The following is a 22630-nucleotide window of genomic DNA, read 5'->3' as shown; positions in this document are numbered from 1 at the left end:
GAACCCAGGGCCTCAGGCCTACAAGGCAAGCGCTCTACCACTGAGCCACCTTCCCAGTCCCTAGGGTTCTTTTTTTATTGTTGTTTTGTTTTCTGGTGGTACTAGGGTTTTAATTCATAGCCCTTTGCTTGCTAGACAGGGACTCTACCTCTGAACTATGTCCTTTTTGTATTGGTTATTTCTTAAGATAGGGTCTCACTTCCTACTGGGGTACACAGCTAATTGTGATCCACCAGTTTTAGACTTTCCACTGTACTAAGTATGCACCATCACACCTAGCTTCTTCCACTGAGATAAAGAGTTTTGCAAATTTTACTGTCCAGGCTTACCTGGAATCACGATCCTTCTAATCGCTGCCTTTCACATAGCTAGAATGATAAGCACCACTATCAGCTATGGGTTGGGAAGAGGGTCTCACAAACTTCTCTGGCCTTAGACCACATCCTATGCTCAGCCCCTCAAATAGGCAGCACTGTAAGTATGGGCCACCAGCATCATTCTAGGAATTTGAGTCTTATTATATGTGTATTGGAAAGCCACTGGAAAAAAGAGAATCAAGCCCGTGCCAGTGGCTCAGGCCTGTAATTCTAGCTACTCAGGAGGCTGAGATCTGAGGATTATGATTTGAAGCCAGCCCAGGCAGGAAAGTCCGTGAGACTTTTATCTCCAATTAACCACCAGAAAAACCAAAGTGGAGCTATAGTTCAAGGGACAGATGAAGAGCCCAGGGACAGTACCCAAGCTCCACGACCGACCCAAAACAAACAAACAAACAAAACAGAATTAATTATAGAATTAATTACAACCATTATCTATTATTTGTTTGGTCTCTGTTTTGTCTTTGGTGCCAATACTGGGGCTTGAACTCAAGGTGTAGGTGCTGTCCCTTAGCATTTTCCACTCAGGGCTGGTATTCTACCACTAGTACAAGCACACACACACAAAAAAAAGAAAAAAGAAAAAAAATCAAGTACTGATATATGCTATTACAGGGATGAGTGTTGAAAACTTGCTAAGTGATAAGAGACACAATAGGCCACAAGTTATGTGATTCTATTCACGAGAGATCCAGAATAGAAAAATTGAGAGACAAAAGTAGACATGTGATTGCTTAGGCTGTTGGTACCTGAGGGTAATGAGCATGAAATAATGGATATAAGGATCTTTTCGGGAGTGATGAAAAATGTACTAAAATAAACTGGTGCTAGTTGTGTAATTCTGGCTTTTATGTTGTGTGTGCGTGTGTGTTGGTACTGAGGTTGAACCTAGGGTCTCGGCACTGGATTAAAAGATAATTTGTGTGTGTATAATTTTTGTGGTGTGTGTGTATGTGTGTGTGCGCGCGCGCATTTGTGTGTGTGTAATTTTTGTGGTGTGTGTGTGTCTGTGTGTGTGTGTGCGCGCGCGCGCACGCGCGCCAGTTCAAAGACTTGAACTCAGAGCCAACACTGGGCACTTTCTTGAGGATTTTTTGCTCAAGTCTACCACTCTACCACCCGAACCACAGCTCCACTTCTGGCTTTCCGGTGGTTAACTGGAAATAAGAGTCTCACTTACTTTCCTACCCAAGCTGGCTTCAAATCATGATCCTCAGATCTCAGCCATGTGAATAGCTAGGATTACAAGCATGAGCCACTCGTGCTTGGCTAAAATGTTATCTTTATATATCTAAACACTGTTCTAGCTGGGCGTCGGTGGCTCACACCTATAATCCTAGCTACTCAGGAGGCTGAGATCTGAGGATCTTAGTTCAAAGCCAGCCTGGGCAGGGCAGGAAAAGATGGCAGGAAAGACTATAAGACTCCTATCTCAAATAAACCACTAGAAAACCGGAAGTGGCGCGGTAGCTCAAGTGGTAGGGCACTCACTTTGAGCTGAAAAGCTGAGGGACAGTGCCCAAGCCCAGAGTTCAAGCCCCATGACCGACAAAATAAATAAATAAATAAATATTTTTTAATCTTGGGGCAAGAGAGAATAGAAGGAGCGTAAAGTATTTTATCTTTTCAGGATATACCAATCCCTAGCATGAAGAAGAAAAAAAAAAAGATGACTTACCAGTGATCTGAAGTTGTGATTTCATGGTCAGGCTACCCATTGAACCAAGCTGTGATCCACTGTCAGACATACCACCAACAAGACAACAGGACAACAAACCTGAACATGGCAAAGGAGATACAATAAGCATGGAAATTTTTCACTTGAAAAATATGCAATTAAAGCCAGGCACCAGTGGCTAATAGTTGTAAACCTATTACTCAGGTGGCTGATATTTGTCTAAGTTCAAAGCCAGACAGGGAAGAAAAGTCCAGGAAACTCTACTCCAATTAACCAATAAAAATATTTAATACTTAGGTGTCAGTGGCTCACACCTGTAATCTGAGCCAGTCAGGAGGCTGAGATCTGAGAATCCCAGTTCAAAGCCATCTCAGGTGGGAAAGTCCATAAGATTCTTATGGTGGTGTGGCTCAAGTAGTAGAGTACTAGCCTTCAGCCTTGAGCTGAGGTACAGCACCCAGGCCCAGAGTTTAAGCACCACAGCCCACTCTATCTATCTATCTATCTATCTATCTATCTATCTATCTATCTATCTATCCATCCATCCATCCATCCACACACACACATATCTAAAACTTTTTCTTTTCTTTTTGTCATTGTGGGGCTTGAACTCAGGGCTTGGGCACTGTTCCTGAGTGCTTTTGCTCAAGGTTAACGCTCTGCCACTTTGAATCACAATGCCATCACTGGCTTTTGAGTGGTTAATTGGAGAGAAGAGTCTCACAGGGGTTTTCTGCTCAGCCTGGCTTTAAACCACAATTCTCAGATCTCAGCCTCCTAAGTAGCTAGAATTATAGGTGTGAGCCACTGGTGCCCAACTTTTTTTTTTTTTTTTTTTAGTCATGGGGCTTGAACTCTGGGCCTGGGTGCTGTCCCTAAGCTCTTTGGCTCATGGTGAACACTCTACCACTTGAGCCACAGCACCACTTCCTGTTTTCTGAGTGGCTTACTGGAGATAAGAGTCTTGGCCTTTTCTGTCCGGGATGGCTTTGAACTGCAATCCTCAGATCTCAGCCTCCTGAGTAGCTAGGATTACAGGCATGAGCCATCACTCCTGGCTAAAACTTCTTTAAATATCTTGATGCCTTCCAGGTCTGCCAAAATACAATGGAATAATTCCTACTGAAATAAATTTTATAAAATCCAACTTCTTTCACCCTTTGATTACACATGAAAATGCCCAAAGCTAAAAATCTGACCTCAACCATACTGACTAGCTCATTTCCGTACTGTGATACATTTTTCCTTCACCTCCTTTTATTTACATTGTTACTATTTCACATGTTTTATAACCTAAAATATACTAAGAAGAATATTTTTATTTTGAATAGAAAATATATACATTAGTCAGGCACTTGGTGGCTCACACCTATAATCCTAGCTACTCCAGAGGCTGAGATCTGAGGACCACAGTTCCAAGCCAGCCTGGGCAGGAAAGTCCATGAGACTCTTATCTCCAATAAACTATTCAGAAAAGGCTGGAAGTGGCTAAGGCTCAAGTGGTAGGGTGCTAAAAAAAAGCTCAGGGACAGTATACAAGCTTAGAGTTGAAGTCCTAGGACCAGCCCACACACAGGCACACTCACGCATGCACACACTAATAATAACAATCATTTCTTTCCCAATAATTATAGAGAACCACTGTGGTATATTGTAAGGTGCTTTGCCAAAAACACAATAGATTTCTTTTATTCTTTTTTCTCTTTTTTTTTTGGCCAGTCTTGGGGCTTGAACTCAGGGCCTGGGTGCTGTCCCTGAGTCAGGGACAGTACAACATTTGCACAATAGCCACAGCTCTGGGCCTAAGCTGGTTTGTTATCTTAGCCTTCTGACTAGCTAGGATTATAAGTGTAATCTTGTAAACTCTGGTCCTGGCAGTATTATTACTTTTTTTTTTTTTTTGCCAGTCCTGGGGTTTGAACTCAGGGCTTGGGCACTGTCCCTGAGTTTCTTTTTTGCTCAAGGCTAGCATTCTAGCACTTGAGCCACAGTGCCACTTCTGGCTTTTTCTGTTTCTTTGGCACTGAGGAATCAAACCCAGGGCTTCATGCATGCTAGGCAAGCACTGAGGCTAAGCCATATTCCCAGCCCATGGCAGTATTTTAAATAAACAAAACATAGCTATGCACTGGTGTGGCTCATGCTTACAATGTTAGCTACTCAGAAGGCTGAGATCTGAGGATCATTGTTCAGAGTCAGCCCAAGCAAACAAATCTGAGAAAATCTTATCTCCAGTTAACCAGTAAATTGTTTGAAGTGTAGTCATGGCTCAAGAAGTGGCCAAGTTTGGCCAGGCGCTGGTGGCTCACGCCTGTAATCCTAGCTACTCAGGAGGCTGAGATCTGAGGATCGCGGTTCAAAGCCAGCCCAGGCAGGAGAGACCGTGAGACTCATATCTCCAATAAACCACCAGAACAAACCGGAAGTGGCGCTGTAGCTCAAGTGGTAGAGTGCTCGCCTTGAGCTGAAGAGCTGAGGGACAGTGCCCAGGCCCAGAGTTCAGTCCTATGACTGACAAAAAGAAAAAAGAAAAGAAAGAAATGTACTCATTACCTTGCCCATGTAATTGTAACCCCTGTGTACAGTATTTTCACAATAAAAAAAAAAAAGAGGTGACCAAGTTTATGTTGAATTCAAAGTTCAAGCCCCAGCCCCCCACAAAAGCTTCAAAAGTAAGCTAGATCATGTTCTACTCTGCTTTAAATACCCACGAACCTTCTATCTCACTTTAAAAATCATCCAAACTCCTTACCATCCATTTATAGATGCTTCATTCTATTCTGTCCATGACTGATGCTCTGATCCCTCTTTCACCGTATTTTCCCATTCACCCACTCCAACTCTAGTTTTCTATTTTCCAAAAACATTAAAATCATTTGGGTCCTAAGGACTGTGCTACCTGCTCCCTCTGCTAGGAATGTTAGCACCTCAGAGAGGTCTGTCTTAAGTGCCCAATCTAAAATTACCTACATTCTTGTTTCTATCACATCATTTGATACTTCACTCTACAATGTGAACGATGCCTGGAATCACTGAACTCCTCAGTTTATATTAAGGCTCATTCTTTGTTTGTATTCAGGTCTATGGACCTTGACAAATGCACAATGCCATGTATCTACCATTGCAGTATCATACAGAATAATTTCACCACTCTAAAAAAAAATTAGTTGTACTTCACCTACTCATCCTTCCTCCTTGCCCTGATCTGTAACCATTGATCCTTTTTACTGTTCCTAGGGTTTTTGCCCCTTCCAGAATATCAACTAGCTTTAAATATAAAATGTAGAGTCTTGAGCCACACTCCCAGCTCACTACTCTTTCCATTTCTTTACAGAGTGTACATAATATCAGCAATCTCACTTCTAGGTATTAATCCAAAAGAACTGAAATTCAAATATTAAGGAGATATATGTATCCCCATGTTTGCTGCAGGACTATCCACAATAGCCAAAATATGTAAATAACCTAAATGTCTATTCACGGATGAATGAGTAAAGAAAATGTAGTTGGTATATACACACACTACAAAGAAGGAAATTGTTATATGCAACATAGAAGAACCTTAAAAATATTTTGTTAAGCAAACAAGCCAGGTACAGGATTGATATTACATTCATTTCTATTCAACCAATAGAAACAGAAAGCAAGAAGTTTCTGCCAAAGATTGAGGGAAGAGAAATTTAATAGGAAAACCCAAATGTTTTATCTGATAATAAATATCTTGAACTCTGAACATAGAACACTTCACTTCTGATACCAGGTATGTAGGATTTCCCCCTCACACACCAATTCTCTGATATCACCTAAGTGTTGTATAATTCAATTCAATTCTGGAATTAGGGTCAAAGGCCACCGGTAACAGGTTCAGTCTTACAAGACCATTCTTGCTTCAGATACTATTTGACCAACCAGCTGCAGGTCAGGCTCAATCATTTCCTAGAATGGCTCACAGAACTCAAGAAAACACTTATAATTACTAGTTTATTATAAAGGATGCATGTGAGAAAGAAATATAGAGTGTCTATACTCTTTCCAGGTATACTACCCTTCTCAGTCAGAAGCCAGGCACAAGTAGCTTATGCTTATAATCCTTGGTATCAGGAGGCTGAGATCTGAGAATCACAGAACAAGGACAATAGGGCAGAAAAGTCTATGAGACTCTTATCTCCAGTTATAATCACCAAAAAGCTGGAGGGCTGGGAATGTGGCTCAGTGGTAGAGTACTTGCCTTGCATGCATGAGGCACTGGGTTTGATTCCTCAGTACCACATAAGCAGAAAAAGCTGCAAGTGGCACTGTGGCTCAAGTGGTAGAGCACTAGCCTTGAGCTGAAGAGCTGAGGGACAGAGCCCAGGCCCAGAGTTCAGGTCCCATGACAACAACAAAAAAAGAAAAGAAAAGAAAAAAGGCTGGAAATGGAGCTGTGAGCAAAAAGACTCCAGAGACAGAGCCTACGCTCAGCACAAAAAAAGCCCCCAGACTGGCTCACGTGCACACAGTTTTGAGCCCATAAGCCAGCACGCACCTGCACATGCATGTGTGTGTGCACGAGCACATACACAAGCTTGCTGAACCCTGTAGTAGAGCGATTTTTATGAAGATTTCATCACATCTTAATTCAATTATTCAATCTCCATCCCCTTCTCTTTCCTGGAAGATGTGGAGTTGGGCTGAAAGCCCCAAAATACTAATCATAGCTTGGTTTTTCCAGTGACAAGCCTCCATCCCACTGCTAAAAACCAGCTCAATCAGCCGGGCGCTGGTGGCTCACGCCTGTAATCCTAGCTACTCAGGAGGCTGAGATCTGAGGATCTCGGTTCAAAGCCAGCCCGGGCAGGAAAGACCGTGAGACTCCTATCTCCAATAAAACCACCAGAAAACCGGAATTGGGCTGTAGCTCAAGTGGTAGAGTGCTCTGAGACTCCTATCTCCAATAAAACCACCAGAAAACCGAAGTGGGACTGTAGCTCAAGTGGTAGAGCACTCGCCTTGAGCTGAAGAGCTGAGGGACAGCGCCCAGGCCCAGAGTTCAAGCCCCACGACCGACAAAAAAGAAAAAAAAAACAGCTCAATCTGGGCACTGGTGACTTATTCTTCTTGTCTTAGCTACTCTTTTAATCCTAGATCTCAAGAGGCTATGATCTGAGGATGGAGGTTCAAAGTTAGCCCAGATGGATAAATCTGAAACTCTTATCTCTAATATTAATTAACCAGAAAAAATATAATTAACTACCAAAAGAAGACCTGGAAGTATAGTGCAAATAGTAAAATACCAGTCATGACTGAAAAAGCCAAGAGTGATTATAAAGTCCTGAGTTTAAAACCCAGTACTGGCATGAAAAAAAGAAGTCACTTTATTAGAACAAAAGACATTCCGATTAGGAATTCCAAGGGATTTAGAAACTGTGCAGGACTGGAGGTGTGGCTCAACAACAGAGCGCCTGCCTGGCAAGTATGAAGCCCTCAGTTCAAACCCCAGTACTGAGAGAGAGAAAAAGAAAAAGAATCTCTGCATAATAACCTCCTATCACTAAGGATACTACAAAGGTCTTAGGAGCTCTAGGCCAGGGAGTGGGGACAAAACCAAATATATATATATATATATATATATATATACACACACACACATACACACATACACACATATATTTCTTACTATAAATCACATTATCACAGGAATCAAATGGGAGAACTGCTGCTCAGTAGGTATAAAGTTTTAGTTAATACAACACTGTGCATAATAATGTGCTTATAGTTCATAAGGTTGTACACTTATAATTTTTGTTAAAATGGTAGATCTCACATTATCTGTTCTAAATTTTAAAAAAAAATTGTTGTTGTTGGTTGTGGGGCTTGAACTCTGGGCCTGGGTGCTGTACCTCAGCTCTTCAGCTCAAGGGTAGCACTCTACCACTTAAACCACAGCGCCACTTCTGGTTTTCTGGTGATTAATTGGGGATAAGTCTCACAGATTTTCCTGCCTGAGCTGGCTCTGAACCATGATCCTCAGATCTCTGCCTCCTGAGTAGCTATGATTACAGGCAAGAGCCACCAGCGCCCAGCTTAAATTAAAATATCTTAAATCTCCAACTTAACAAAAACTTATTACTCAAAGTAACAAACTATATCCTATCCTCAACAACAAAAAATTAATATAAGCTATTCCTATGGAAGCCCAGAAAAAAGACTTTTTCACTCTCTGAGAGATTTTTTTTTTTTTTGGCTGATCCTGAGGCTTAAAAACTCTGGGTCTAGGAGCTGTCTCTGCGCTCCTTTTACTCAAGGCTATTACTCTACCACTTAAGCCACAGTGCTACTTCTGGCCTTTTCTGTGATTAATTTGGAGATAAGAGTCTCATGAATTTTCCTTCCTGGGCTGGCTTCGAACCATGATCCTTATATCTCAATATCCTGAGTAGCTAGGATTACAGGCAAGAGCCACTGGCAGCAGGCTAGACTATATATTTTAGGTTTGTTTTTTTTTAGGGGGGAGGGGCGGTCCAGTGGTGAGGCGTGAACTCTGGGCCTGAGCTGAGTGCTGTCCCTCAGCTCTTCAGCTCAAGGCTAGCGCTCTACCACTTGAACCACAGCGCCACTTCCGGCTTTTTTATTTTTCTGCTTCTGTGGTGCTGAGGAATCAAACCCAGGGCCTCATGGATGCAAGGCAAGCACTCTACCACTGAGCCACCTTCCCAGCCCTAGACTATATATTTTAAAGATATGACATATAACAATATTTGTAGTGAAATTATTCACAAGTCAAAAGTAGAAATAACCAAAAAACTATAAGCATACATATAAATGAACAAAATATGGAATTAATTTTAAAAGAAATGGAATAGGTATGTGCTCAGTGATAATAACACTTGCCTAGAATGAGTAAAGCTCTGGCTTGATCCTCAGCACCAAAAAAAACAAAAACAAAAACAAAAAAACGTACAAAGTGCTTATACATGAATTCAGAAAATATTATGTTAGGTAAAGTAAACCAACCACAAAATAATATAATTCAATTTAAATAAAAGTTAGAATAAGCAAATTTGTCAAAGTAGTACAAAGATAATATAGATGGGCTAGAGGAAAAGGGAAATGAGAATTATTTCTTAATGAATATCGTTTCTGCTGGGCACCGGTGGCTCAAGCCTGTAATCCTAGCTACTCAGAAGGCTGAGATCTGAGGATCACAGTTCAAAGCCAGCCTGGGCAAGAAAGTCCATGAGACTCTTATTTCCAATAAACCACTAGAAAACTGGAAGTGGTGCTGCGGCTCAAGCGGTAGAGCGCTCGCTTTGAGCTGAAGAGCTGAGGGATAGCGCCCAAGCCCAGAGTTCAAGCCCCACAACTGACAAAAAAAAAAATTGTTTCTGTCTGAATAATTTGCAAGTTTTAGAAACAGACCAGTGAAAGTTGCAACATACTAACATAATTATGCTACTGAATTATACACTTAAAAACTGTTAAAATACTGGGCTTTTGAACGTAACCATTTTTCTGCCTCAGCCTCCTGAGTGCTGGGATTATAGCTGCTAAGCTGTGAGGACATCAAAGAGCCTTCCAGAGATGCAAGATGTGGCTATCAGGAACCAGGGCCTTTTCCCAGCAGTGATCTGGGAACGACCTTTGTCTGTAGGCATCAGTGTCACACTAGGACTGAGGGGGGGGCCTTGAACCTAGTAGGTGCTGCCTAAGCAAGTGGAGTAAGTCAATACTTAAGGAAACCAAGCTGTTGTTGCCATCAATTCCGAGTAATAAATCGGACCTGTTCCTTCCTAAAATAAATAAATAAATAAATAAAAGATCTAACATAGGGGGGAGAGGAGAGTGTTGTTGTGGAGATGGGAGGGAAGGGATAGTAGGGGAAAAACAAAGGAAGAGGCAACAATGCTTGATAAGAAATGTACTCATTTAATAAAAAAAAAGGAAATGTACTCATTAACTTGCTCATGTAATTGTAACCCCTCTGTATTTTCACAATAAAAAACTTATTAAAGGGCTGGGAAGGTGGCTCAGTGGTAGAGTGCTTGCCTTGCATGCATGAGGCCCTGGGTTCAATTCCTTAGCACCACATAAGCAAAAAAAAAGAAAAAAAACTATTAAAAAATAAATAAAAGATCTAACATTCCTCTATTGTGCTATTATAGTTTATATATGTTTAATTATATGAATATATACATATTAGCTTTATATAATTATATTAGCTTTATATATATTATATATAATATATAAGGTTGAATTTCTTGGCTCTTATTTCTGACCATCTTTTTTGGTGGTGGTGGTGGTAGTCATGGGCTTGAACGTTGGGTCTAGGTGCTGTCCCTGAGCTCTTCAGCTCAAGGCAAGCTCTACCACTTGAGCCCACAGTGCCACTTCCTTTTTTTCTGGTAGCTATTTGGAGTTAAGAGTCTCATGGACTAATCCTCAGATCCCAGCCTCCTGAGTAGCTAGTATTACAGGCATGAGCCACCAGTGCCTGGCTCTCACCATCTCTTATTGCCCATGAATTCTCAAACTACAAAAGCCAGGCTTGGAATGTGGTTTAGTGGTAAGAGGTTTGATTCCTCAGATTCACTTAAAAAGGAAAAGCTGGAATGCAGCTCAGGGACAATGTCCAGGCCCTGAGTTCAAGCCCCAGGACTCAGAAAAGTGAAATCTGGGAATCATAGTTCAAAGCCAGCCCAAGAAGGAAAATCCATGGGACTTTTTATTTTAATATTTCATTACATTCAATCAACAGTATGCTACATTTATCACTTGAAAAATTATTTTTTTTGGTGGGGGAGGGGGGGAGGGGGTCTAGTCCTGGGGCCTGAACTCTGGGCTGGGGCACTGTCCCTCGGCTCTTCAGCTCAAGGCTCGCTCTCTACCACTTGAGCCACAGTGCCACTACTGGGTTTTTTCTTTTGGCTTATGTGGTGCTGAGGAATTGAACCCAGGGCCTCATGCATGCAAGGCAAGCGCTCTACCACTGAGCCACCTTCCCAGCTCTTGAAAAATTCTTAAGTGAAAAATTGAGATGCTTGATATTCTCACTATATATATTCGTTATCGTGTATATTATTCTGCATTATATATCTGTACTTTTTTGGTGTATGTTTGCTACTACAGGATACCTCCATTTGTTCTAGTAATATTATTTCTTTTTTCCACACCATCAGGTTTAATAACCTTTTCTTTTGTTTGTACTGTTTATTTCACCTCAGCATACCACCACCGTAGTATATTAAAATACAAATGAGAAAATTCAGTGTGGCTGGTACAAAGTATTATTTTTTAGAAAATGCATGACTGCACCAACATATAATGCTAAATAGCAAAATAACCCATTTGAGGAAATAATATAAATTTTTCCTTTAAAAAAAAATCTAAAGAAGGCAGGGCACAAGTGATTCACACCTGTAATCCTGGCTACTCAGGAGGCTGAGATCTGAGGATAGTGGTTCAAATCCAGCCAGGGTAGGAAAGTCTGTGAGACTCATCTCCAATAAACCACCAGAAAACCAGAAATGACACTGTGGCTCAAATGGCTAGCTTTGAGCTGAAGAGCTGAGGGACAGCACTTAGGCCCAGAGTTTAAGCCCCACAACCGACAAAAACAAAAATATCAAGAATTATGAAAATTACTCCATAAATTAGCATGAAAGTGTATCCGAGGGGCTGGGAAGGTGGCTCAGTGGTAGAGCACTTGCCTTGCATGCATGAGGCCCTGGGTTTGATTCCTCAGCACCCCATAAGCAAAAAGATAAAAGGCGGAAGTGGCGCTGTGGCTCAAGTGGTAGAACGTTAGCCTTGAGCTGAAGAGCTGAGGGACAGCGCTCAGACCCAGAGTTCAGGCCCCATGACTGGACCCCAAAAAAAAATGTATCAGAAAATAATGAGTATGCTAATATGGAAATATGCCATTGTTCCCCATCTTCTCCCTCTTCCTATGTAAAGAATTTATCCTTTTTAATAACCATCATGTGGGTCCATTTTCTGGCAACCAATGGATTATGTCTTTAGAGTTTGGGCCACTACCAGCAGTCTCTGCTCTGTCTGGCCTCCAACTACTCCTTCCATCATCCATTATAACAAGACCTGAGAGAATTCCACCCAACTGCCATGTTCCAAGTACATGCAAAAGGATAGGAACCCACTTCTCTAGGCGATGACTGCCAGGTTTTTAGACAGTAATTATCTTGAACTCATTTGCACCGTTGTGGTGCTGGATAGCGGGCAGCAGTGGCATGATCTAGTCTGTGTTGGGGTTCCCCAGGGGGTAAGGCACTCCAGCCTCTCATTGAGCAGGCTCCATATTGATTTCAAGTTGCACCTCTTCAAAACCTTGCTGCTCCTGTATAACTTTCATCTTTGTGGGGCCCAACAGGTCTGAGGTGGCCCAGCAGCAAGGGTCTGGGTTCGCTGCCAGCCTCTGGCTTTGGCACTTGTGCCTTCACCGCAAGGTGCCTTAGCTGTTCCAGCAGCTCCTTCTTCCTCTCCCTCTTCTGGGAGAGCCTGTTGACACTCATCTTTCTCCTGATACAACTCATTCACAACATCCATCTGTTCTTTACAGAAAACGATGGACTCTTCAAAGGCACTGTGTTCTTTCTGGCAGCTGGCTGCAATGATGTGGAGTTCATCCACTTGATTCTGGTAGTTCACCTTATTAGACAGGTCATGGATGCAGCAGATTTTCAGCTTCTTCTTGGGCATCTGTGGACAGGATTGTCCACAAACATGCCAATGGTTTTAGCCCTTGGGGAAGAGGGCCCAGAGTACCAGCTTTCTCTGGCATTTGACTGCCAGGTTGGCCAGGCATCTGCAGCTGACCTGCTGCTCCTGCAACTGCTGGCTGAGCTTCATCTTCTTTGATTCAGCAACTGATAGCAATTCAAGGTAAAAATCCCACATGGTTTGTGGGTTGTCTACGTCCTCTGGGACAGTCACATCAGGTAGTGTCACTTCCTTTTCTTCTTTGCTCACTCCTTCATCTTCCCTAGGGAAAGCCTGAAAGCTCAGCTGGGGCTGGGCCCACAGGTGCCCATTCTCATGTACTGCTGCCTCCAGGCACTTCAGTATGTCCTGGAACTTTCAAGACACAGTCAGGTTCCCAACTTACTCTGCACCTGCTCCTGCTTCAGCTGCTCCAACAACTGGGTGTGCCTCAGCAGGGACTGCTGCAGGGCCTCCTTGAGTTCTGCTGCTGATTGGAGGTCATGTGCTGTTCACAGATGGCTCTGAGCTCTGGTAGCTGGGCCAAGTACTGGTCACACTGCTCCTGAAAATTCTGAGCTTGGCTCTTTTACTCAGCTATCTCTTTCCATTCTCCTAAGTTGTCCTCTCACTGGTCCAGTTTCTCCTGCAGATGTTTCTTCACCTGCTGCTCCAAGCGCAGGACACTGGCGAGCTCCTCCTTCTTACTGCTCAGCCTATGGAGGAGGGCATCCTGCAGCTGGCCAGCTGATCTTTCAGCTCTTAGTTGTATGAGTTTGCATCTCATGCTCCCATGTTCCTTTTCCATTTTCTCAAGGATCTTGTGTCCATCTTTGGCATGCTGATTCCATTCCTCCGCCTTCTCCAGCATCCAAAGTTACTCCTGCTGCTCCAGGTTGCTTAGCTCCTTCAGCAACTGGTAGGTCTGGGCCTACAACTGCTGTTCCACCTGAGATGGCCCTGCAGGGGTTATGGAGGTAGTAGCTCTGACAGCTGCTTTCTCAGTTCCACCAGGTTGGTCTCTGCCTCACCCCTTGCTCTTTCACCTCTCAGCTAGTTCATCTGCTCCAAGAACTACTGGACCTCATTCCACCTGAAATCTACCCTCAGGTCCTCCGCAAAGGTGTCTCTCTCCAACTTTAATGTTGTCACCAACTCTTTCATGTTGTCTAGTTGTCTTTCCAACTCTGCCCACTTCACTAGTGCTGTAGTAACTCATGAATTATCTTGATGTCAGGCTCACTTCCAGCCTCTCCTGCAGCTTGATGTTCTCTTCCTCCAGCTCATCATAGCTTCTGGTCTTTTCCTGAAGTTGCAGTTCTATGTTATTCAGGTCTTTAATGAGGTCTAGAATGTTCTCGTCTGTCGCAATCTGAGTGGTAGAAACTGCAAACAATGTCATCTCTAGCTCTGCAACATGCTGTTGTAAAGCCTGCAGGCGGCTAGCAAGACCTTTGTGCTCCAGTTCTTTTTTTTTCTTTTTTTTCCCCCACTTCCTCTAGTTCTCTTTCATTGGCCACCTGCTACATGTATGTGGGCCAGGCAGATTGTAAACTGAATTTTTCTGAAACCAACAACTGTATAGATAACTTGTGGAGCTCCAGCTCTGTTTCAAGTGCTTCCTGCACACAGGCCATTTTCTCATTCTCTTTCCCTTGTTGATCCTCACGGACCAACTAGAGTTGAACTGTGATCCTCAGATCTCAGCCTCCTGGTAGCTAGGATTACAGGCGTGAGCCACAAGCAACCCGCCCATGATTATTTTAATGAGTGAGGTCACTTACTTTGACTGAATCCAAAAAATAAGAGAATAAAAATATTCCAAAGAAAGAAATACACCTGGAGTTGGCTGGGGAGTTGGCTCAGTGGTAGAGTGTTTGCCTCGCATGCATGAGGCCCTGGGTTCAATTCCTCAGCATCACATAAGGAAAAAAGAAAAAAACCGGAAGTGGCGCTGTGGCTCAAGTGGTAGAGTGCTAGCCTTGAGCTGAAGAGCTGAGGGACAGTGCCCAGGCCCAGAGTTCAGGCCCCACGACCGGACCAAAAAAAAAAAAAGTCTCATACTTCAAACAACACAAACAAAATAGAACAAAAATAGATTACAGATGGGGAAGGTGGCTCAGTGGTAGAGTGCTTGCCTTGCACACATGAAGCCCTGGGTTCGATTTCTCAGCACCACATAAGCAGAAAAACTCGGAAGTGGCACTGTGGCTCAAGTGGTAGAGCACTAGCCTGGAGTTGAAGAGCAGAAGGACAGCGCCCAGGCCCAGAGTTCAGGCCGCATGACCAGACCCAAAAAAAAAAAAAAAAAAGAAAGAAAGAAAAGAAAAAGAAAATGTTTCTTCTTTCCTGGGGTAGAATATTGTAACTACAAGGTAAGAAGTATCTAGATATGAAAAAAAAAATTACAAGTTTAAGAGCCAGGATTATTTTTTGTTTGTTTTTGAGACAGGATCTGGCTATATAGGCCATACCTTAAACTTATATATCCTTCCCAAATATTGGAATTACAGGTGTACATCATCACATCCATCAGGAATTGCTTTTTGGTCATAATTCTCTGCTACAGTCAGTTATACTAATGGCACCAAGAAACCTGAAATACTTTACATTGTAATACCATGCACTTTTCTTTTATGCCATTCTATCTTGTCACTTGTTTAATACGATTACAGGCAAGCAAATTTGTTTTCTTGACAAAAAAACACAAAATACTTAAAACAAATACCCTTTGGGGCCAGCACAACAGCAGTTCAATAAATACTTGTTGAATAATATTACAAACTTAACATACACACACACACACACACACACACTTAAGTTTTCTACAAGTCTTTTTTGAGTGCATGCCTGTACTGAGGTTTAAATTCAGGGCCTGGGTGCTGTCCCATAGCTTTTGCACTCAAGGCTAATGCTCTAGCCATGCAGCTACTTCTTGCTTAACTGGAGATAAATTATCTGCCTAGGCTAGTTCAAACAGAGCACCCCAGAGCTCAGCCTCCTAGTTAGCTAGGATTACAAGCTTGAGCCACAAGTACCTAGCTTCCTATAAGTCTTTTTGGTTAAAGCAAAAACTAAAAGAACATGGCTTCATATTTATATAGCACTGGATATTAGGGAGTATTTTGCTTCTGATACATAGTCCAACATTTTGATGTCAACAAAGCTCTAAAAAAGTATTGAGTCAGGAGCTGGGAAGGTGGCTCAGTGGTAGAGTGCTTGCTTTGCATGCATGAGGCCCTAGGTTCGATTCCTCAGCACCACATAAGCCGGAAATAAAAAGCCGGAAGTGGCGTTGTGGCTCAAGTGGTAGAGTGTTAGCCTTGAGCTGAAGAGCTGAGGGACAGCGCCCAGGCCCAGAGTTCAGGCCCCACGACCGGACCCAAAAAAAAAAACCAGCCCAGGCAGAAAAGTCCATAAGACTCTTATCTCCAATTAACTACCAGAAAACTGGAAGTGGCACTGTGGCTCAAGTGGTAGAACAACAACAGCCTTGAGCTGAAGAGCTCAGGGACAGCACCCACAACAACAAAACAAAAAAAAAGAAAAAAGAAATTAAAAGCTTGGCTAGGAATGTGGCTTAGTGGTAGAGTGCTTGCTTAGCATACATGAAACCCTGGGTTCAATTCCTCAGTAATACATAAACAGAAAAAGCCAGAAGTGGCACTGGCACAGAGGCTCTGGGACAGAGCCCAGGACCTGAATTCAAGCCCAGGACCAAGAAAAAAGGAAGAACGAATGAACAAACTAAAGAGAGAAGGGGAAAGGGGGAAAGAGGGAAAGAGGGAAGGAAAGGAAGGAAGGAAGAAACAAAGAAACAAAAAAGAGAAACAGAGAGGGAGGGAGAGAGGGAGGGAGGGAGGGAGGAAAGGAAGGGAGGGAAAGAGGGCAAGGAGGGAAAGGAAAGGAAAAGAAAGGGAAGGGGGGAAAGAAAGGAAAGGAGGGGAAAGGGGAAAATGGAAAGGGAGGGAGGGAGGAAGAAAGGAAGGAAGGAAGGGAGGGAGGGAGAGACCGAAGGAGGGAGGAAAAGCTGTGCTGGTGGTTCACACTTGTAATCCTAGCTATTTAGAAGGCTGAGATCTGAAATCCCAGTTCAAAGCCAGCCTGGGCAAGAAATTCTGTGAGACTCTTATTTCCAATTAGCCACCAAAAAATTGGAAGTGTTGCTGTGGCTTAAAATGGTAGAGTGCTAGCCTTGAACAAACTGAGCTCAGAAACAGCACCCAGGTCCTGAGTCAAGTCCCACAGCCACAAAAAGAAAATGAAAAAAAAAAAAAAAAGGAAAAATTGTCTTGTTTTTTACTGCAGAATATACCATCTTTCCCCTCCTTCCCTCCCCCCTGTTTTTGGTACCAGGGATTGATCTCAGGGTTTTTCACTTTTTCACTCAAGACTGGTACTCTACCACTTAAACTATACTACTACTTCCAGCTTTTTGCTGGTTAAAGGTAAGTTTCTTTGATGCCTGCATTGAACCTTGATTCTCAGATCTCAGCCTCCAAAGTAGCTAGGATTATAGGTCTGAGCCACCAGCACCTGCTGCTGCCTTCCTTTTAATTCTACTTGTTAATGCCATCCATATGCAGAAGTCTGAACAAATTTACAGAGATATTTACAAACCAGCACAAGTGAAAAAAATATTTGTGTATGTATAACGAACTTATAAAATGATTCCCTGATTTAAAAAAAATCAGAGGACCCAAATTAAGATACAGTGTGGTTCACAAATTAATCCTTGAAGAAGAGACTACAGGTTTCAAATCTAAGTATATACTGCCTATTTATTCAATCAATTGATGCAGCCAGAATCAAAACTCCTCTTTTCCCACATTCCCACAGCAGTTATGTGACCTGGGTTTGCCCTTTGTACCATCCTATCTCCAAATCTCTTTAACAAGAATGTCACCATACCTGAAGTTCTCTGCTCAAGTCACTTTTTTGGATTAAGGCGTTGTCTCCAGAAGGCCACTGTGAAATGCATGTTACCTGAGAAGGGAAGGAAGATCCATTAACATACCACTTCTATAGTTATCAAACACACAAGATCTGTGATGACCTTGGAAACCTCACAACAAGTCTTTAAAAAATAAATTCATGGAATGTTTTTTAATGGAGCAGTCAGGATTAAAGGACAAGTTAGGAAAAAACATACACAGTATGGGATAATACCCACCTTGGTATATGATAGCTATGTGGCATAATGAGGATGACCATTATAAATATATTCTGCCTACAAGGGTCACTGTAAGGACATTCTTTCCAAGTTGGAGGCTCATAGGGACAAGAAAAGAAAAAGCACTCCCAGGATCAGGGTATAATCAGTTCTGAAAAGCAGCAAAAGAGCTGAGTTGGCAGTAGTTTCACAAGGACAGTGCACTGCTAGACTGGAGGAAGACAGGGGCCAGAATAGCTTCTGGGTACTGTTTCTCATTATGAGAATGGTTTGCAACCTGACATTTCTTTAGCTGAGAGCCAACCTCCCAACCAGAGAAGGCTACAATTCAATTCTCTGAATCCCCTTGCTGATTTATATTGATTCAAAGCCAGTATCACTTACAGCCACATTCCTTTACTAATTGCTTATTCTGAGTCCATAATTTGGAGTCACTAGAAATATACAAAAATAGTGATCATGTATATATTTTTGCCTTAATTCACATAAGGAAACCAATCCCAAAAGCCTAAAACAGGTGTTTGGGTAAAAAAAACAAAAACAAAAAATCACTATTTTCTATCAATACTGATACAATTTTTTAAATAAGTTTTATTGTAAAAATACTGTAGAGGGGTTAGTTACATGAGCAAGGCAATGAGTACATTTCCTATCAAGCATTGTTACCTCCTCCTTTGTTTTTCCCCTATCAGCCCTTTCCTCCCATCTCCACAACTACTTTCCCCACCCTCCACCTCCCCACCCCCGCCTAAATTGTAAAGTTCATTTTTCAACATAGTGTCTTGTACACCAGTACAAATTTCTTAAGCCAGAATGATTACAACAAAACTCACTCCCAAGGCAAAGTTCCTTGTTAAACTCTTGCCTAAATGTTTAAGAAGCATAGACTAAAAATTATTTCTGGTCCAATACTAGAAGCTCTTTAATAGCATGCATATACCTTAGTCAACTGAAGAATGCCAGACTGAGAGTTGTAGTTTTTTTTGTTGTTTTATTGTCCGTTGTGGGCCTTAACTCTGGGCCTGGATGCTGTCCCTCAGCTCTTCAGCTCAAGGCTAGCACTCTACCACTTGAGCCAGAGCACCACTTCCAGCTTTTCCTGCTTATGTGGTATTAAGGAATCGAATACCAGGCCTAATGCAGGCAAGGCAAGCACTCTACCAATGAGCTACCTTCCCAGCCCCCAGACTGAGAGTTGTAAAATTTGGTTCTAGTGTAGCTCTGACTTTTAACTAGCTTTAGGTAAAATATTTGATTATTTTTGGGGGGGAGGGTCGGTCGTGGGCCTTGAACTCTGGGCCTGGGTGCTGTCCCAGAGCTCTTAAGCTCAAGGCTAGTGCTCTACCACTTGAGCCACAGCACCACTTCTGGTTTTCAGGTGGTTTATTAGAGATAAGAGTCTCAAGGACTTTCCTGCATGGGCTGGCTTTGAAGTGCAATCCTCAGATCTCAGTCTCCTGAGTAGCTAGGATTACACACTTGAGTCACCAACACCCAGCCTGAATTTTTTTTTAACAAATGTAAAACTCAGAAGTTAAAACAACCTTAGTATACATATCTTGAATGCACACACACATAAACACATATTCTAATAGCTATTTGCTTACAAGAGACAAGTTTTATTGCTGTTTTTTGTTTTATGGTTCTTCTGTGGTGCTAGTATAGGAGCTTGAACTCAAGGCCTGGGCAATGTCCCTTAGCTTTCTTGCTCAAGTTCTGCTCAAGGCTGGTACCCTACCATTTCAGCCACAGATCTACTCACAGCTTTTTGGTGGTTAATTTGTGATAAGAGCTCACAAATTGTCCTGCCCAGGCTAGCTTGGAACCACCATGACCCTCAGATCTTAGCTTCCTGAGTAGCTAGGATGACAGGTATGTGTTACCTGCATAAGGCTTCTATTCAGATTTGTTAATGGGTTCCTTAACAGAAAAGGAACTCTTTATTTTTTTGTCGGCCGTGGGGCTTGAACTCTGGGCCTGGGCACTGTCCCTCAGCTCTTCAGCTCAAGGCAATCGCTCTACCACTTGAGCTACAGCGCCACTTCCGGTTTTTCTGGTGGTTTATTGGAGATAGGAGTCTCACGGTCTCTCCTGCCCGGGCTGGCTTTGAACCACGATCCTCAGATCTCAGCCTCCTGAGTAGCTAGGATTACAGGCGTGAGCCACCAGCGCCCGGCCAGAAAAGGAACTCTTTAACCAGACTAGTCTTGGTGGTTCGCACTAATTGGATAAATCATCCATCCTTCTTAGGTCAGGCTTTGTTCTCTTGGCTGTCCTTTCACTTTTACCATCTTTCCTTTTTTTTGTGTGCTGGTATCAGGGCTTGAACTCAAGACCTCAAGCTCCTTCTTGCTTAGCTTTTATGCTCAAGTCTGGCATACTACCACTTGAGCCATACCTCTACTTTTGGCTTTCTGCTGGTTAACTGGAAATAAAGAGTCTCTGGAATTTGTCTGCTGGGGATAGCTTTGAAGGGAGATTATCAGATCTCAGCATTCTGAAGATTCTCAGATTTCAGTCTGAGTAGCTAGGATTATAGGTATGAGCCAATGGTGCCCATTTAGAATCATCTTTCCAAACTCACATTTTCACATCACTTCCCTGCCTTAAGAATCTTCAACCCTGGGCTGGGAAGGTGGCTCAGTGGTAGAGCGCTTGTCTTGCATGCCTGAGGTCCTGGGTTCAATTCCTCAGCACCACATAAAAAGAAAAAAAAGCCGGAAGTGGCACTGTGGCTCAAGTGGTAGAGTGCTAGCCTTGAACTGAAGAGCTGAGGGACAGCGCCCAGGACCAGGACCAGAGTTCGGGCCCCATGACCGGACCCAAAAAAAAAAAAAAAAAGAATCTTCAACCCTAACAAAATAAAGTTTCTAGTATTATACATAAAAAAGCTTCAGTTGGGCACCAGTGGCTCATGCCTGTAATCCTAGCTACTCAGGAGGCTGAAATCTGAGGCCAGGGCAGGAAAGGCCTGAGACTCCTATCTCCAATAAACCATTAGAAAACCGGAAGTGGTGCTGTAGCTCAAGAGGTAGAGCACTAGCCTTGAGCTGAAGAGGGCAAGGACAGCGCCCAACCCAGAGTTCAAGCCCAACTAACCAAAAAAAAAAAAAAAAGTTTCAATATAATTGGCTCTTTTTACCTTTTTGGCCTCATAGCTGACAATGCTCTCCACTTCACTTCCTATTCCCCCCAAACCCTTTTCTCCCATAATTGTCTGGATTTATAAGTAGCATTAAGGTGTTTTATCTACCTGCCTGTCCCTTCCTTTCTCTACCTCGGTTACATTCCCACTTATTAAGAACAAACTCAGAGGCAAATCTTGCCTCCTCCTCTTCTGACCAATCCCCAGACTAAACTGGCCTACATCCTCAGTCTTGAAGCTTTCTGAGCCATCCTTAGTGTGTCCATATAAATTGTTTCAGTTCCCAAGACCAGCAGAATTATCTATGGTATATTTTAAACATAAAGCGGTAGCAGCCAACTCAGACCTACTAGTCAACAGCAGAAATGAAATCCTGGAATTTGTTGTTTTTAATTTTTATTATAAAGGTGATGTACAGAGGGGCCTGAGCCCTGTCCCTGAGGTTAGTTTTTCCACTCAAGGCTAGTGGTCTACCACTTTGAGCCACAGTGCCACTTCGGTTTTCTGATAGTTAATTGGAGATAAAAGTCTTAGAGACTTTCTTGCCCAAGGTGGCTTCAAATCGTGTCTTTAGATCTCAGCCTCATGAGTAGCTAAGATTATAGGCATGAACCACTGGCCCTAACTATGAGTACATTTCTTTTTGGACAGTATCACCACTTCCCTCACATTCTCCCAGTATTTCCCTCCCATCCCCAATCACAAGTTATTTAGTTCATTTTCAACAGTGTCTAGTGAGTACCACTGTTGCATTTGTTCACCCTTTGTCCCTTCATTTCTGTGCCCCCCCTTACCTTCCCTAAGGAGAAAAAACAAACAAACAAAAAAAAACACCTGATTTCCATTTCCTGAAGCTCATTTTGTTAAATATCATTTTATTTATTTTTGCCAGTCCTAGATCTTGAACTCAGAGCTTGGGCACTGTCCCTGAGCTGCTTTTGCTCAAGGCTAGCACTCTACCATTTGACCCACAGCAACACTTCCAGCTTTTTCTGTTTATGTGATACTGAGGAATCAAACCCAGGGCTTCATGCATGCAAGGCAAGCACTCTACCACAAAGCCACATTCCCAGCCCCAATACAATTTTATATGATCAGAGGCACATAGGCATTGCAGCTTTGTATTTATCCCTTAAGAGTATCAGACTTTCTACTTTTTTTTTTTTTGGCCTTGAACCCAGGGCCTGGGCACTGTCCCTGAGCTTCATTTGCTCAAGACTAGCACTCTACCACTTGAGCCACAGCATCGCTTCCAGCTTTTTCTGTTTATGTGGTACTGAGAATCGAACCCAGGGCTTCATGCATGCTAGGCAAGCATTCTACCACTCAGCCACATTCCCTACTCAGATTTTCTACTTTTAAAAAATCTTTTTCCCTTGGGCTGGGAAGGTGGCTCAGTGGTAGAGTGCTTGCCTTCCATGCCTGAGGCTCTGGGTTCGATTCCTCAGTACCACATAAGCAAAAAGAAAAAAAGCCGGAAGTGGCGCTGTGGCTCAAGTGGTAGAGCGCTAGCCTTGAGCTGAAGAGCTGAGGGGCAGCGCCCAGGCCCAGAGTTCAGGCCCCAC

The 22630-nt window shown here is 42.8% G+C and overlaps 1 protein-coding gene across 1 annotated transcript in view; it reads right to left on the bottom strand.

The window, feature by feature from the left end:
* The window catches only part of Itch (itchy E3 ubiquitin protein ligase), a 104904-nt gene that overhangs the window by 80202 nt on the left and 2072 nt on the right, over positions 1 to 22630 (bottom strand). The window contains exons 2-3 of the mRNA XM_013010689.1: positions 17659 to 17733; positions 2056 to 2154 (exon numbers count right to left, since the gene is read on the bottom strand). Of these exons, the coding sequence (XP_012866143.1) occupies positions 2056 to 2125 (70 nt within the window). The 5' untranslated portion in view covers positions 2126 to 2154; positions 17659 to 17733. The remainder of the gene's footprint in view (positions 1 to 2055; positions 2155 to 17658; positions 17734 to 22630) is intronic.

The sequence above is a fragment of the Dipodomys ordii genome, unplaced genomic scaffold (genome assembly GCF_000151885.1).
Source record: "Dipodomys ordii isolate 6190 unplaced genomic scaffold, Dord_2.0 Scaffold13, whole genome shotgun sequence".
In the NCBI taxonomy this organism is placed as follows: Eukaryota; Metazoa; Chordata; class Mammalia; order Rodentia; family Heteromyidae; genus Dipodomys; species Dipodomys ordii.
This window is presented reverse-complemented; position numbering and strand designations above follow the sequence as displayed.